A 16,738-nucleotide genomic window follows, 5' to 3' on the forward strand; every position below is an offset into this window, starting at 1 on the left:
AAAGTGCTGTCTGAAGAGGCCCCTGATCAATGTGACAACTTCCCCACACATAATTCTGCCAAACATATCACTTTAAGTCTCAAACATTATTATTATTCGTGGGTCACTAATATCAAGGGGAAGTCGTGTTTCCCGTCTCCATAAACAATTGCTTGAAACATAGCCCAATTACAAAGTAACTGCTGAGACGTGACACATAACGGTCTTAGAACCTGCAGTCAAAGACTCTAAATCGACAATGACGTTACATAAATAAACAGAGATGACCTCCATCAGCTGAGACAGACACACTGCCTTTTGAAAGATCTCTTTTTTTTGACCCAGTTGAATTTGGCTGGCAGTCTCCTGGCTGCTTTGGAGGTCATAACTCACTATGGCTGGGTTAACAGCAGACAGGGCACCGACACAATGCTTCATTCATGCGCCTTCTGGAGTCGTGAGATAAACGAGGTCAAAAAATGCAAAGTGCTTCTACGATGACTGTGCAGAGAACAGACATCGCAATGCGCCGCAGAAGAACATCAATGGTCAATAGGCAGGTCTGTGGGACTGGCTGAAAGAATGATTGAGCGAGATTGTGAAACATCGTGAACTCATCAAATTCTCCCCAGAGATCCAGATGTGCAGTGGTATGCAACTGCACAATGACACATCTGTGATTCTAAGAAATCCAAAAGGGTTGTAGCGGTCAGTGTAATTTAAATAACAGTGCTCTACTGTATGCAAAATCACCTCCAGTATTTGCATCTTTCAGTCTGATCACATGGATCATTTGCATACTGTGACAGAGAACAGTGGCTCTCAGCTTCTAGGCTTCTCACTATACTGGGGTAATGTGTGAACATGTCATTGAAGCACCTTCAGCCCTTCTCCTGCAAACCTGAAGCCACACCTCTGTTTGAGGTGCCTTCCACCATATGCACATGAATACATACATTATCAAAATGCCATATATTGTATAAAAAAGATGCATTCAGCCACCACTGCCGCATCCATTTTGATCTCAAGTGTTTTAGTCATGTACATAATGAGTTTTGATGAAAGGGATGGATCTGATTATGCAACACATAACACTGCATGCCCATACAGTACTGACTTGGCATTTATTTTCATACAAATGATCCAAACAGTAAGTAAATAACACATTGTATTGAATATGATACAGTAACTGGGTCCATATACTCATTAGAGAAGTATTTACTGAGGTCAAAAAATAAGTAAGGCTCAGGATAAATTCTCATAGACTTCTATGCAAACCCACTTCTTTTTGCAACCGAGTAGTCGCCCCCTGCTGGGGAAATGCAGGTTTAAGGAACTTTCATGTTGGCTTCACATTCAGAACCAGGGACAGTTTTTATTTTAACTGCAGCCTACAATCAACACTCATTTCTGGCATAATAATAAGACTTAAACCCTCTCTCCCAGGAGAAAGGCCTCTGCTTAACACATAACACCACTTCTTAATTTCCAAGCAGGCTTTTTCTAGTCTTCATACTACCGACCTGACTTGGTTTGAAAAGATGTGTGACTGGCCGAGGTCTTCCGTCAGGGGCTAGAATTTCTAAGTCAGAGCCCAGAGGAAGTGCAGCAATTTGGCTCCTGCTCAGATGACTTAAATTACAATATACTAAAAGGTTTCCATGAATTTCCTATGTCCAGTGACGTCAAACAGACCACCTAATCTTATAAACCTAATGCGACATACCTGGGGAGCACTGAAAATCAGACAGACAAAGTTAGCAATTATCGCACAAACAGAGCTGTTAGGGGCTTAAAAATCAGATATTTCCATCAAGGAGGAGGCTGAATATATAACGTATGGCTAGAATCATGACTTCAAACAATGCTGAGAATGCTCAACTATTTCTGCTATATATAGTAAAAAAAAAAAATGGGACACTGATAACATGGGACCCATAGCACCTTTAAAAACTGATGATTTTAGACAATTCCTTTAAATGGTGGAGATTTAAATGAAGCTGGTTACATGAAATCACTCCATAGTGGTATCTGACTTCCTTTCATGCACCTGGCTGACTGGGATTGTGTGATAATAGCAAGTCAGTGGGAGACTGCAGCGACACAGTCATGCATGAGGGCAAGCTGGAAAGAATTTGTCTGAAAAATAAGAAGGATGGAAAGAGACATGAGTCAGAGAGATATATGACCAACAAAGATATTATTGATATGGAAAGAAGAAGAGAAAACCTGATCTGTTTTCTATTTTTCTGAATCGTTCCATCTCTCCGTTTGTTTATTGGGCAGCTGGATATATTTCATATGTTACACACATGCACAGAGAAAGAAAAGAACACAAAGGGTCACCGGTCGTTAGCAGGAAAACGCTGAAAGAAATCCTCAATATCACCCAAGCGCACACTTCCCACACACAACAGGAAGTGAGACACACTTTACTACAGAGTACCCAAGTATCACTTCCTGTTGACCGCGTTGCTGCGTCGCACGTTACTCCGCAGTGTCAGTTTATGCTTTTTATTGCTCAAGCGTGATCTAAAAATAGGCCCAACAAGGTTAAAAAGGAAAAAAGTGCAGGACCTGGTGTGGTTACAATAGTCTTAGCGGAAAAACCGGACCAAAAACTTGGGGGCTTTAACTCATATCCGCACATGCCTCTTGTCCCTGTTCCCTGATGGCCAATTAAGACACACAGACAGACCTATTCCTGAACACAGCGCATAAAAGGACATCTGAGCGGAACAACAGAGGACAAGACGGGGAATAAAGAGCCACATAAGCTGATGACAGTGCATCAGCCGGCAGCATGCTAGAGAAGATGATGACGGGGCCACTGGTTAAGTTTGTGCAAGTTGAAAATATTTCTCAAGTGGTTTCCCAACACCGCAGCTGATTGCACAGGTATCTTTGTTTTGACATGCTGCAGTTAGCTCCAGACACTCAGTAAGTGGGAGTGTTTTAACAGGCTGATCAGCGAGGTGTTTTCAGGCCGGGAAGGAATTAAGTAGCGACGGGTCATAACAGGAAAAGATATGAGTTAGCGTTTAGCCACATCGTCTGGCTCTTGTTTTTCACTGAATCATGTGGAAAACAGTACGGCTTTATTTATTGTTATTTTTTTAAAACTCGATTGCCCCTCTAAATATGTCTAATTTAGTCTTTCGACTAAAAAAACTATGACAAGTGTTTTACGTATTCCTACGACTGTGACTATGTGTTATTCTCACATTGCTCAGTCAGGCAACATGTAAATGTTCAGGGCATCAGTGTATGTGTGAAGATGGCTTGAGTGTCACCAACACCTTATTCATTTAACATGTCACCCATGTGAACTGGTGATACAGCTATAATGATTTCAACCATTATTTACCAGTAATAACTGTTGCCAATCCACCCCAGTGCGTTAGAGAGGATTTTCTTATATAATTCAGAAGCTAAGGATGGATGGATGGAATGAGAAGTAATGAAGTAATGCCGGCTTCTCATTTCTCCTCATGTGGATAATAAAAATAAAGACAGAAACCTTTTCCACACACGGCAGATTTACTGACTGACACTAAACGAGAAATCTCTGAAAGCTTCTCTTCCATTCCTGTTCAAATATAATAATAGAGGAAAATATCCTCATTAAGACTCTAGTCTAATAATGCAGAATTATTCAACGCTAAAAGCCCATTCTATATAAAAATCTGGCCTCCCTAATACCCTTGGATTTAAAAACACAAACACACACACACACACACACACATACACACACAATGTGATTCCTGTTCCAAAGCCTGGACCTGAAGTTCATGCCACACAACAGTCCCTAATGGGTCCATGCAGAAGAAAGCGGGCATGTCGAAGGGGCAGGGACGGGGAGGTTTCTACTTTCCTTTTCTCCAGGAATGCTCACTTGTCCGCACAGCGTGGCGGTGAGGTGAAAGAGCTTCCCCCGTCCGGCCATTCATCCAACACACAAAGGCAATTTCACAGGATGACAAGCTTTCTCTCTGCTTTTCTTCCTCACTGCTCCTCATCGTCTCTCAGTTCATTCCTCTGTCTCTAAAACACACTTTTTCACACTTGCGCTCCCAGGCTGTCATTAACATGTTAATGGACATCCAGTAGAACATGAACGCAAACCAGTGGGAAACTTGTGGTGAAAAACACAAGCGGAGAAAGCAAAAAAAGAAGGCCTGGGAATGTCGGCATACCACTCTATCTCCTGGCTGACTCCGTCTGCGAGGGTGGTTAATTTGTCTGGAGCTAAACCACTCAGAAGCACCGCTCAGGCAAAGGGCCCTTCATCCATCAGGTTGATGAATGCAAGCAAAGTCACCCTGAAGAAAACGGAGCCCTTCTGTAGACTACATCAGAGGTGCTCTCTTCTCGTGTACCTTTTTATCATTTAAGAATGTGATAAATACAGAAAAAGGTTATTTTCCCATAATGAGTGACCTGCTCTGGTTATAGCAACTCAAACAGAAAACACTAACACTGGTTGGACTCCCTCATTTATACAATGTGGTTTAACCACAATGGTGTGTGTGGTAGCTGGAAATAAGTCATCAGATGACAAGATTAATTAGAAATGTTAGCTAGTTAATATGCACTTTATTAACCCCTAAGTTGCTTTTCTGCAGCCAATATTTAGCTGTTCCAAACAGCTTGATTTTTTTTTTTATATCATACTCTGTAATGTTTATCTAAAACAACATGCCATGATGTGGTAATGATGTGGGAAAATTATGCATCAACTGTCCTGACATACAGGCATACATTTGGTGGTGTGGCCTTCCTAATGCATTCACACATTTGTATGACTGGCCTAGTAGCAGCTAGCTAGTGTTAGTGTAGCTGTCACTTTAACAATAGAGAACAAACTCCACACACAAAGCATTTTCACACATGCTCTTATGCATTATGATAAAGAAATAGATTTTTTTTTTTTTAATTTCCACATCTGGCAAACACACTGAAGCGGGTAGACATAGGAAAAACAACTTCATGGTTTTCAGGCTATTGCTAACAAAGGAAATGCAAGCTAAGCTAAGATGTATTTTTAATAACACATGTACAATTAACATTTCTTTTAAGCTTGTTAACAATATGAATGTTAAACTAATTTAATGACACTCATTTTACATTTTCTTTTTTCTTCAGTGATGACAAATTTGTGTCAAAAAGCCTGACTATTCTCTTGTAATTTGTACATTTGGGCATTGTTTGCCCACATGTTCAGTCGGCTGCCAGAGAGCTCATCACCAGTCAAAAGTGCTGTTAGGTAAGCGTATCAGAGGTGGAAACATGTATTTATGATGACATCCTTAGTATTCAAGTTATAAATAAACCCGTGCCTTTGGATGGCCCTGCAGAGCAGGTGTCTGAGAGCTCGTGTAGTGCTGATGAACCATGGGCATGATTTAGATTTCAAACTACTGCAGATATCATCTACTGTTAACTGTAGCAGTCCTCTATTATGATGACAGCTCAATAACACACTGCATGTTTAGCGTCACTCAAACCCCCTTGACCTGATTACTGCTGGCTTTTAGTCTGCATAATGCTTCATAGTTACCTGTTATCTACACACTGTTCATATTGATCATGCAGGAACAACACAAACACGGGGATACCTAAAGAAAATGTTTGGATTTGTTTATGTGCTGGACTGGACCAAGACAGAAAAGTTGAATGCGGTAAAACCTAAACAGTGAACTGAAAGATGCTAAAGATGCTACAGCTATATTTTTCTGCAGGCTTTCATTATAGCCAACATCCTTCACATTACACACAGTCACATTATGGAGACGAGCAATTGCCCAAACTGTCCATCTACTGAGCTTTACATGCTATAATTAGCAGGTCCAGCCAGCAGGATGAACGAGCGTCTGGCTGTGCAGCTTAGATATCTTCTATCAGTGAGACGAGAGAAACCAGATTCACATTTGATAATTAAATTACAGTTTTTTTAATTTCAAAGGGCAGTCACTTCAAGGGGCCTTATATTCTAAGGTAAAAAATGTTACAATAACATAGAGAAAAACCCAACAATCAGATGACTCCCTATGAGCAAACATTTGGTGACACTGGGAAGGAAAAACTCCCTTTTAACAGGAAGAAACCATCAGCAGAACAGCACTCAGGGAGGGAGACAGGACAAATACACTTTAAAAAGGACTGAGGAAGCTTTTCAACAGGTGTTCTGATTTCAGTGTGTCCAAGTAGGACTTTATCACCTTCATACTCATGTAGCCATTCAGAGATGTCACCTGCCCCATGGAAGGAGCATTAGACCACTCTTGACAGGACAGAATTGTTAAAGGACTAAAGTGATCACCCAGTACAACTCTGCATTTATTTAGAGGGAATTCTCTCAAAGGTAGGGATCCATCAAATCCATTCAAATCCATCTTGTGGTCCAAATTAGAGTCCTTATCAGGTCAATTCTTGCTCAAGGGTTCAAGTCTTTCTGTTGATTTGTCATTATCATGTATGTATTACTAATCAACCTGAATAATGACTGGTGCAGAAAACACACCCCAGTGCTGTCAGTTTCATGCTCAGCAGTCATGCTGTGCGGCTGCTTGACCTTTTCAACTTCCTTGTGATCTATGTTGCATTTTTCTCAGAATTACAACAGAAATCGATTTTGGAATTTCACAATGACACAAGTGATGAAGTGAACAATTGAAAGGGATTTTACACAAACGTCACAAGGTGCCAACAGTCGCTTTACAAAGACACAGCATGCTGTGCTGTGCCTGTTGCTCATCATCACTGTAAAAGTGCACCGCACCGCAGAGCTGAGCTGTAGAGCTGCACTTCCTTCGCCTTCAACAAAACGGAACCACACGAGGGGACAGAAAGCGCACCTGAAACTCATGCTCGTCTTACATTTCAGTTCAACTCTCAGATTCCCCATTAGCGTGTGACCCACAGCCATTCAAGCTTCTGCGAAAACGAGAACATTTATCAGAATAAAAGCACAATCTTAACAAGGTGATTAGTGACCCAGTATGCTCATTTTCACCTATATACTTTTATCCTTGGCCTCCACTAAAGTAGTTTTGTGTAATACACATTTCAGATACACACACACACACGTTTGAATATGAGTGTCCACCACTTTAACATTATATATGTGACAGAAGACAAAGAAAAACCTCAACACTTTAAGTAGTGTGAGACTATAGTCCAACTCTCAGGCACTTACTGGACCGTCAACAGTCTGAAGTATTTTTGTTCATGCAGGGACACCTGAGAACCTTTGCACAGCCTTCTGAATGATCCCCAAAACAGGACGGGGCACTTACAGGATGACAAACTGGGGCATCGTCCTTCTTCTTTTTCTTGCATTTTCACAAAGCATCTACCCAGGAGGAAGTTAAAGAACAGAAATGATTCTACTGCAAAGCTATACAGGACACCTGAAACCAACGGGACTGAAATGTATTGTACATATGTCTCAACAACCTGAGGGCATTACTCTGGATGCAGCAAACTGGAAACGCTAATACAAGCTTCACACCACAGGAGTGCTAGATTAATAAGAAAGAGAAACCAGAGGAAGAACTGCAAAAGAAATCCCAATGGAAGCCAAGAAGCTGCTCAACAAGACCGACAGGTTCACTGTAATGTAGACCAAGTACGCTTATCTGCTCATGTAAAACCTGAAGAACATGTGTGGTGCTGTTCGCTTCCACCGGTGATTTTCCATTTTCCCAAAATCCTCGTGGTTATTATTAGTTCTTAATTCTGTACTCAGTCATTCAAGCAGGGGTAAAGGGAGGACACACAATACAGAGACGGCTGGCTGGATGATGTAACTGTTAATATTAACAGTCAGACTTTAATTTCACTGAGTAAACCCAACTTGGATTTAAAAACAAGTAAATATTGAATATTTCTTTCAATTTGATTTGGTGAGATCAATTAAAACAATCATTGTTTTGTCTGTTGGAAATTCAGTTTATGTAGACAGCAGCTGATATGTGATTTTCAATGATTTATCACAGTTATTTGATGCATTATCAAAGAAGATTGCATGTTATTGCCAACTAAACTCCAGTCAGTCTCAGACTGATATCAGACACAAAGCAGACTGACTTTATCTGAGGGCAACAGTGATCTTATTCTACACCTATTTAAATAAAAATAAATATAGTGAGATAACTTTATTTAACGAATAAAACAGATATATAGACAAAGTTTAACTGTCATTTGATTTGACAAAAGATGATAAATTGCAGTATATTTTACTGCAACACTTAGTGTACTGCTAAATACTAAAAATTATATAATATTATTATATGATGAATGACTTATTCTCACCTTCAGCATAGAACATCCTAATATGAAATAATATATGACTGTAAGCTTTTGTTACCCCAAATATTCAACTTTTATGGACGGATTATAAGACGACAAACACATAAACCAAACATTTTTAGATTTATGTCTGATTTTGCGTTCAATGTATGTTGAATTCAATTGTTGAATTAAATGTTTGCGAAGTATAATCAGTATTAGACGGTGTGTTCATGCATCACAAAAGTCAAATGAAGAGAGGGTAAAAACAAACCGGTCAATGTGGTCAAAGGCAAAGTTCACATTCTTCTGTTGAAGAAGCCTGATCACATTTCAGCTCATGAGGTAAGCAATAAGCAATGAGGAATGAGCAATAAGCAGGCCACAGGCAGATTACTATCAGCTCACACGCCCTGATAGAAGAGGAAGTTTTAGTGCTTCAGTCCCTCGGGTCAGCCAATCAGTGACTGCGTAAGACTTTCACAGAGCTGTCGTGAAAACAGTGATGCAAGAAAGGGCAGGCGTGTGGGCCGTGTCTGCTGATGAAATTTCAGTGGTCAGCTGATATTGCGATTCACTGTAATTTTAAACTTTACCACCAAGTCTGCCATGTGTAAAATTTACCACTGCTTTCTACGAGCATCTACTTGGAGTTCAAGTCCAGTCACGGTGTGAGTGTATATCTGATAAACATTACACAATTTTATAACAATTATTAACCACAAAAAGTGATCCCAGAATGTGGCTGTTACATCTGCTCCGTGTGCATGTGTGACACCTGAGATAGTTGTCTCTCTATCTTGATCTTAGCTTTCTATTTTGGTTTCTTTTCTTGTGTTACAAACTAAACTTTCTACACTAACAAGCAAAAATGCTGTTTTAATTCAAAGCTTTGACCAAACACACTGGAGTTCACCTCTCATCTGAAACCACTTTAAAGTTTCACTTTCACTTGCTGCTCACTATTGTTTTCACTGGCAAAAGATGGCAGTACTCCACAATATTAGCACATGTTAGAGAGACGCTTGTTCTTGGCTGCTAGGCGTCCAAGTTCTGCACCATGCAAAGGTGAGGACACAAGCATGCGTGCTAACACGGCTGCTGGAAGACACTGAGCTGATAATTAAAGCTCGCGCAAAGGGGGTGATTCTCTTGGAAAGGACAGTCCTGCATTAGTGTGATCAAATTCTGAATTTCGCAACAGTTGCCAGCACAGATATAAAGGTCAGACAGATGCAATTTCTTATTCGTGTTGACAGTCCCATGTCTTTGTCATTTAATAGGGTTTAATGAATACTGGAAGAACTCGAACACTTTGTCTGATAAGAAACAATCGAGCGGCAGTCTGAATTTTCCAACTAAAGGTGGAATGATTGCAAACGTTTGACTCTTTTCAAAGTGAGAAATTCCCATGTGAACCTAATGGTGACATTGTTACCTAGCAATAGGTTATTATTTTGTGTGTGTGTGTGTGTTCATTATATCTACCAATAAACATTTATATTCTTGAAAAATCTGAATTTCTAACCTTTAAATTAAAACTGCTCCAGTCATGTTAGCGTGACAAAGCTAGCTCCTAACTCAGAGCGAGCTAATGGCTCAGTCACATGAGTGAATTTCTGTTTATTTAGACAAATATTTAATTACTGCAGTTAACCGGCGTATAATCACAATCACAGTCTGATATCAGACTGATAACCAATATCTGACTGCTCCGTCTTAGGGCAATATTTATGGCGGCTTTTAGTGATGGCATTGTTGTGCAATCTTATTTTGTAGTTTTGCTTTAGTAAAGTTTTCCTTTAAGGACAGACTTTGCAGTTAAATGATATTTTATTGCAATATCACAATGTTAAGAAATTGTGATAACATTGTATCATGAATGAATCGCGGGTTCATGGGTTGTCTGCTGATTCCCACCCTTAATTGAAAGGGCCTCAACTTTCCGGTGCCAGCTTCAACTCCAGGCAAACTCATCTGATCTCTTTTGAAGAACAAGGACAAAGATTTAAAAATAGATAAAGAAATAAAAGGTATATGGAAAATAATTAATAGCTGCAGTAGCAAAGTTTTGTGTGTCTATAAAGCAGTAAAGGAACCTAAAAAATGTACAGTATCATGTTTATAATATTCTGACTTGGTGTGATTATGGAGGCCGAGTTCAACAGAATTTGCAAACACTGTTTCATGTTTGCCCAACAGAACGCCAACAGGATCGGGCCCAGACGCAGACCGGCTGAAGAGAGGTGGGTGGAAAGGAACAGGCGGCGCACATGCAGTGAAGCTAAGAGGAAATGAGCTGAGAGGAAAGAGAGGAGGAAGAAGGGCTAGTGACAGAGCTGATGTAGTTGGCATGCGGGTCCAGTTGAGTTCACTGGGACAGACTCACTTCGTTTGAGCAACCTTTAACACTGAAAAGATAGTTTTCGCTCCCTTGTTGTCACGTGCCTGTGCTGGTGTGACTTCTGATTTAGGGTATGCATAAGTACATACTGAGAAGAGTGCAGTCATGGCATGAGCAAGTATCCACTGTACATCAGTCCCATCCCTTTTGTTAGCTCACGTTACAGAATCAGGTGAAGCCAGGGAGCAAACAAGGCAGCAGTGTGGGAATGAATGGAGCCGCAGAGGCCTTATCTCCATACAGGAGACTGACTATTACACAACTATTACACTAAGAATCAGCAGCGGTTCCAGTATGAGGAAGACCGACTGTATATGGGGTTATACAGCCTGTCTGGCATCCTGCTCATGAGCAAACATTTCTAACCTTCAGCTGCAGTCCCCTGAGGAGGCCTGCTCCATGGCAGTCGCACTACACTTGGCCCTAACAGACACCTTGACACAATGTTCAACAGAGACCTGACACTATGGAAGAATCCCATAATGGTAAAAATGGCAGCTGTTCCACCACTGCACCCAACGAGCTTGTTACAGTCAAACAGCAGCAGTGCACGGGCTCAGCAGAGGTTCAGCGGCGCAGTGGCAAAAATACAGCATGTCTCATTATCATGTAAATATGAAGGTACATGTACTTGTTGTTTTCTTGACTTATGATGATGTGATTTAGCGTGTCGTCTCTTCTGCTCTTTGCTAGCAGGGACAGAGACAATGATTGTGTCAGCACTTTGGAAATAAGCTGTATAACATGAGTATAACACATTGGGAATAAAGCATGCCAATTCAAGCTCGTTTAAATAAGGGCTCTCAGACCCAAAGAGGTGCCCAGGGTCATTGTCAAGCTGGCTAGCAAGCAGCAAGACTTGCTTCTGGAAGAGTTTTGAAACAGCCTCTCCTATAGGTCAGGGTAACTGTGTTCCACAGGAGCATGACGACCGATGTGGAGGTGGCTGACATGTGGAGTTATCGTACTACAATAACTCAAAGTTGACTTTGAGTTACTGTAGTACGATAACATAAGACAGGACAAGTGGGAAGGAGCAGGTCGAGTGTGTTAAGTGAAAGTGACAGTTACTGATAAGGGGGAAGCTTGTTCATGCATATCTTTTCTTTAGAATTTGCTACAGCTCTTTTTTTTCTTTTTTGTGTTATAAACCATCTGAGAACAAACCAAGAACCCACTCTGAGTGCCCCCTAATAGGCCTACTAGGCCGATCGTGGCTCAAGAGTTGGGAGTTCGCCTTGTAATCGGAAGGTTGCCGGTTTGAGCCCTGGCTCCGACAGTCTCGGTCGTTATGTCCTTGGGCAAGACACTTCACCCGTTGCCTACTGGTGGTGGTCAGAGGGCCCGGTGACGCCAGTGTCCGGCACCCTCGCCTCTGTCAGTGCGCCCCAGGGTGGCTGTGGCTACAATGTAGCTTGCCATCACCAGTGTGTGAATGTGTGTGTGAATGGGTGGATGACTGACTGTAAAGCGCTTTGGGGTCCTTAGGGACTAGTAAAAGCGCTATACAAATACAGGCCATTTACTAAATAGCTTATAGGAGCTCTTGACATCAGATCACGTGACCTGCACAGAGAATGCCACGTTGTCATGGAACTGTAGATGTTCAAGTGTTTTTTGTGCCAATGAGGATCACGTGAATTTATGAAAAGCTTCACTCCAGCCACTAAAAACAAGAAAGAAATTGTTTAGGCCTCCTTGGCTCTTATGGCGCCAACTACAGCCTTTATTTATTCATTCAGTTACTGGGTGTTGCTGGGGTTTTAACCATTTTTACCAAGGTGGTGATCACATTCTTCAACTCATCACTTACTTCTTTAGATGACATCCTGAACAATGCTAATATTTTATTTAAGTCTAATATTTAACCTTAGGAGACCTGGTCTGGACCCTGGACTGCAAAATGTTCACTTCTGACCCACCTTCTGTCCTTCCTGTCATTATTACAGTGATGACGCAAAAGTGCAACAAATGTAGTAGTAAGCTGGGGTGGGTTAAACTGGTTCTGCTACCACACTGGTCGGACCTGAAGTGTCCATGAAATGCGCATGAATGTGATGTAGCGTATTTACATTCTGTGCCAACGCATTCCAAAGCATTGGCTCACCTTATTTTAATGAAAATGTGGCAAAATGAAAGACAATGAAGGGCTTTTTAAATAAGCAGTGTAGCGAGTTTTACTGCTTTAGTAAAGCAGCATCTCTAAACTAGTTATGCAACTGTTTGCACCTCAAGTCGACGTAGCGTTAAAGTTAAAGTAATGTTTACTCTTATGGTCTGTCATTAGCACTTCCTTTAATGTTCGTAATGACTTATCGCTGTCTGAGATCACGGGCTCCCTCTCTAAATGAGTTTAAACAGACTCCCTGACAGCCAGGGATTAATTAACCATGATAAATATAATCATCTTAATTTTATATTAATCATGGTTAATACTGGGGATATTTATAACTGTAGGGAAATGACTACAACTAGTGACACCACAGCTATATATAGAGCAGGTCACTTGTTTCAGCATCTTAACTTATGTCATCATGACTGGAATATCTTTGAGGTTGCTAATGAAACAAAACAATGCAGCTGAAGATGTTACCTCTCACCTTGTTACCGTCCTACACACTCTCCTGTTTCCTGCAGCTTGGTAGCTAAGCAGGAACATGTTTTCCCAGATATAACCTAATACTTCCCCGGATGCTTTTGTGTCTTTGAACCCGTTTGTTTTCGGTGTTCAGCAGACCTGACCTATTAAAGCTCACTGCCAGCTGAGCTCTGCTGCCAGGCTGTGGGGCAAATAAAGCCTGTGTGATGTAGAGCTCGGCAGTTCTTACCACCATTCTCTCACAGCAGGGTCACCGCTCCTGGATGTGATCTCCAAAATAAGCTGCACTGCTCCACATTCAAACTAGAACAACCTCTGTGTGTGTGTGTGTGTGTGTGTGTGTGTGTGTGTGTGTGTGTGCGCGCGCGCGCGCGTGTGCGCGCGTGTGTGTGCATGCAGGCCTGGTCTCTGGGGGTTTCTAGTTTTCTGTGTGTGACAGTTTCACTAATATGGGTTAAATCTGCTGTTTGACTGAAGACCTTGCCTCACAGGGAGTCCCCATATATTCACATCTAAACTGCATGTCTTCACTAATGCATCATTTTATGAATGCAAAACATTATAACATCCTGTCAGAGACGTTTGCAACTTGCAAACGTTTGTGCACAGATTTTGCAAAGGGGGAGGAAAAGCAGTGTTTTGCTCAGGAGCACAGCAGCTGCAGAGCTCCCTGTTAAGGACACAAACAGCTTGCTGTAAGTCATCCAAGAGGACACTTTCAACGCTCACCGCTGGTGAGATAAAGCTCGGGGCATCTATCATTAACAACCACACCTTCTAACTAAGCTCCCACTTCTAGGTCTCATCCACTGCAGCACTGTGAGCATACTAAGGCGGTATGTGGTGTTAAAGAGTGGCCCGGTGCAGCCTGCACGCTAGGCCCGCAACATCCATCCTAACAGCAGCAGCAGGAGGAGCAGCCAGACTCACCCAGTGTCTTGACTGCGATCTGCCGCGTCAGAGGCGGCGGCAGGTTGATGCAGACCAGATCCACATCCTGATGCAGCAGCACGTCGTCGATCCTGTTGGTGTAAAAGGGCACGTTCATCTCCTTGGCCAGCTCCTCCGCCTCCTCCTGTGTCCGGCCCCACAGCGCTTTAACGGCGAAGCCCTCGTTCTTCAGCAGCGGGATGATCACCCGTGCGGTGAGGCTGGTGCCGAACACGCCGACCCCAGGAAGCATAGCTCCAGGTTATTAGTTGGATTTGGTTCTGTGTGGATTCGCTTGGTGTTCGCAGCTCCGGACGACAGCAGAGCTGTGAAGGGAAGCGGCGGCGGGGACCGTCAGGTTGGCCATCCACCTGCACTCACACAATGTCTGTGCGGCATTTCCTCTCTGCGAACGGACACGTACTGTCGTTATCACCCGCCGAAAAATAACCCGAGAAAGGCGGAAATCCGACCCAGGCTTCTGCGCTTGAGCGAAGAAGTCTATAAATGAACCATTGCGCTCTTCACCTCGTCCGCGTCTGACAGCTATCACCGCACTGACTGCGCCAAGCAGGCGGAGAGCGTGTCCCCTCCTCCGCGGTTTGCTTACTCCTCCCCCTGCAGGACCCTCCCTGAAGATAACGGGGGCTGGAAGAAATGTGAGCCGGGAAAGCGCTTGGTCTGACGGCAGGTTGCCGGAAACACCGCCGTCACCCTGTGCCCGCTCCCCGTAGGATCCCAGTGCTACGGTGCTGGAGACGTTACTGATGGTGCAGCGCGCACACACACACACACACACACACACACACACACACACACACACACACACACACACACAGGAAGCGCTACTAGCAGCACCATTTCAAAATAAAAGCTTCACGTTGCATGGTTGTTCGTGTGTATGTGTGATTCATATGAGTTACAATCAACCAATCGAATAAAACTTTAATTCTGCAGCACTTTTCATAGAAACTAGTAGAAAAAAATGCACATTCAGAGCAGAAAATAAACAAAACCTGCACTACACTAACAACACCTCTTCATTGTGGTAACATGAGACTCTTTGTGCTAACAATCAAGCCAAACACCAACATCATCAAATATACAGTTGAAACCAGATATTTACATACTCTTCCAATAAAAACACAATCACTTTTTTAATTGTAAAACATTAAATCAGACTAAATGTTTATTCTTTTTAGATAAATATAAAAAACATATTTGTTAAATTTAAGAGTAAAGAGAGAAATTGTATGTATTTCTTAATTACAAATGGCACCCAAATTGTATTCAAAATTGAGCCACACTTATGGAGGTCTACAATTCTTTTCCTGGTGTTTTGGTTGATATGTCTTCCCATGTCAAAGAAACAGGCTCTGTATTTTGGGGGTGCCTTATATGCGTCCACAGGTGTGCCACCAATTTACTCAAATGGACTCTACTAACCTATCAGAAGCTTCTTGAGCTCAGAATGGAATGTCTGGAGTTTTCTTATTAATTAAAGATAAACGTAGTGTATATATACTCCTAAATTTGATGAAAGTGATAAAAAAATAGACAGCTCTGGCTGCGTGGTTCCTCCACATATCTGCTTTTTCTGATGTTAATAGCGTGGAAACCACACACACCAACAACACTGTAGCTACATTCACTGCAGCTACAGAAGCTGCAGAGGACCACATCACAGCCATGACTAAATTGTGTCTGCTTACTGTTATGTCTTTTTGATTTACTGTCTTATTATTAACTAATAATAATTTCAGTTTTTTGCAGTGCTAAGGCAGAAATATTACAAGATTTTCACGGTAGTAAATGCTTCCCAGAAGATGTTCCCTCTGGTCATTCTGTACCGTTTCATGTTTTAGCAACCTGAATGTTGACCTGTGCATCAGAGTAATTGGACCCACAAAGTGTCATATTTGAAATTGTGTTGATCCCTGTACTGTCATTGTTCATTCTATGACCAGATACCTGCAAAAGGTGTCATCACCAGTCACACCAGTTCACTTCACCTAAGTGCATCAGGTGTGATTGCTAGCCAACAATATGAAAATGGTATTTTAACCAAAGACTGTATAGAAAGATGTAGGCCTGCGTCCTCACGCATCAGTCAGTCACAAGCTGTATGTTTTTGCCATTGGTATAGATCAATGAAGCTGAGGGCCCTTTTTTCACTCCTACAAGACTATAAATCTTTTGGCCATCATCGTCTATGATTCATTAACCCTTTCACGCATAGTGGTCGCTATTCAAAGGCCGTTTTCTTGTATTTGTGTCAGTGTTGATGGTATACTTGCACATAAACCACTACATTGGACATTGATGTGCCACTCCATACCCTGCCACCCACTGGTTGTTTAATGTTACTATAGATGTACGACCTGTTTCATTGAAATTATTGTTATTTAACTCTGTCATGCATGACTTATGACAACCCCAATCAGGGTTTCATGAGTATTTTTATTCATCTTTTCAAGCCTAAAGATGAATAAAAATACGTTAAAAAAATCCTGATTGAGGTTGTCACAAGTCAT

The 16,738-nt window shown here is 41.9% G+C and overlaps 1 protein-coding gene across 2 annotated transcripts in view; it reads right to left on the bottom strand.

The window, feature by feature from the left end:
- Positions 1-14,466, bottom strand: part of gfod1 (glucose-fructose oxidoreductase domain containing 1) — a 33,571-nt gene extending 19,105 nt beyond the window's left edge. The window contains exons 1-2 of one of the 2 annotated variants that reach the window (XM_042219279.1): positions 14,205-14,466; positions 11,323-11,364 (exon numbers count right to left, since the gene is read on the bottom strand). In XM_042219279.1, coding sequence (XP_042075213.1) covers positions 11,323-11,364; positions 14,205-14,457 — 295 coding nt within the window. In that variant the 5' untranslated portion in view covers positions 14,458-14,466. The remainder of the gene's footprint in view (positions 1-11,322; positions 11,365-14,204) is intronic. The other variant, XM_005918488.3, reaches the window with a different exon arrangement.
- Between the last annotated feature and the right edge of the window lie 2,272 nt (positions 14,467-16,738).

This window comes from Haplochromis burtoni, unplaced genomic scaffold (assembly GCF_018398535.1).
Source record: "Haplochromis burtoni strain Fernald_Lab_line unplaced genomic scaffold, NCSU_Asbu1 Contig_30, whole genome shotgun sequence".
In the NCBI taxonomy this organism is placed as follows: Eukaryota; Metazoa; Chordata; class Actinopteri; order Cichliformes; family Cichlidae; genus Haplochromis; species Haplochromis burtoni.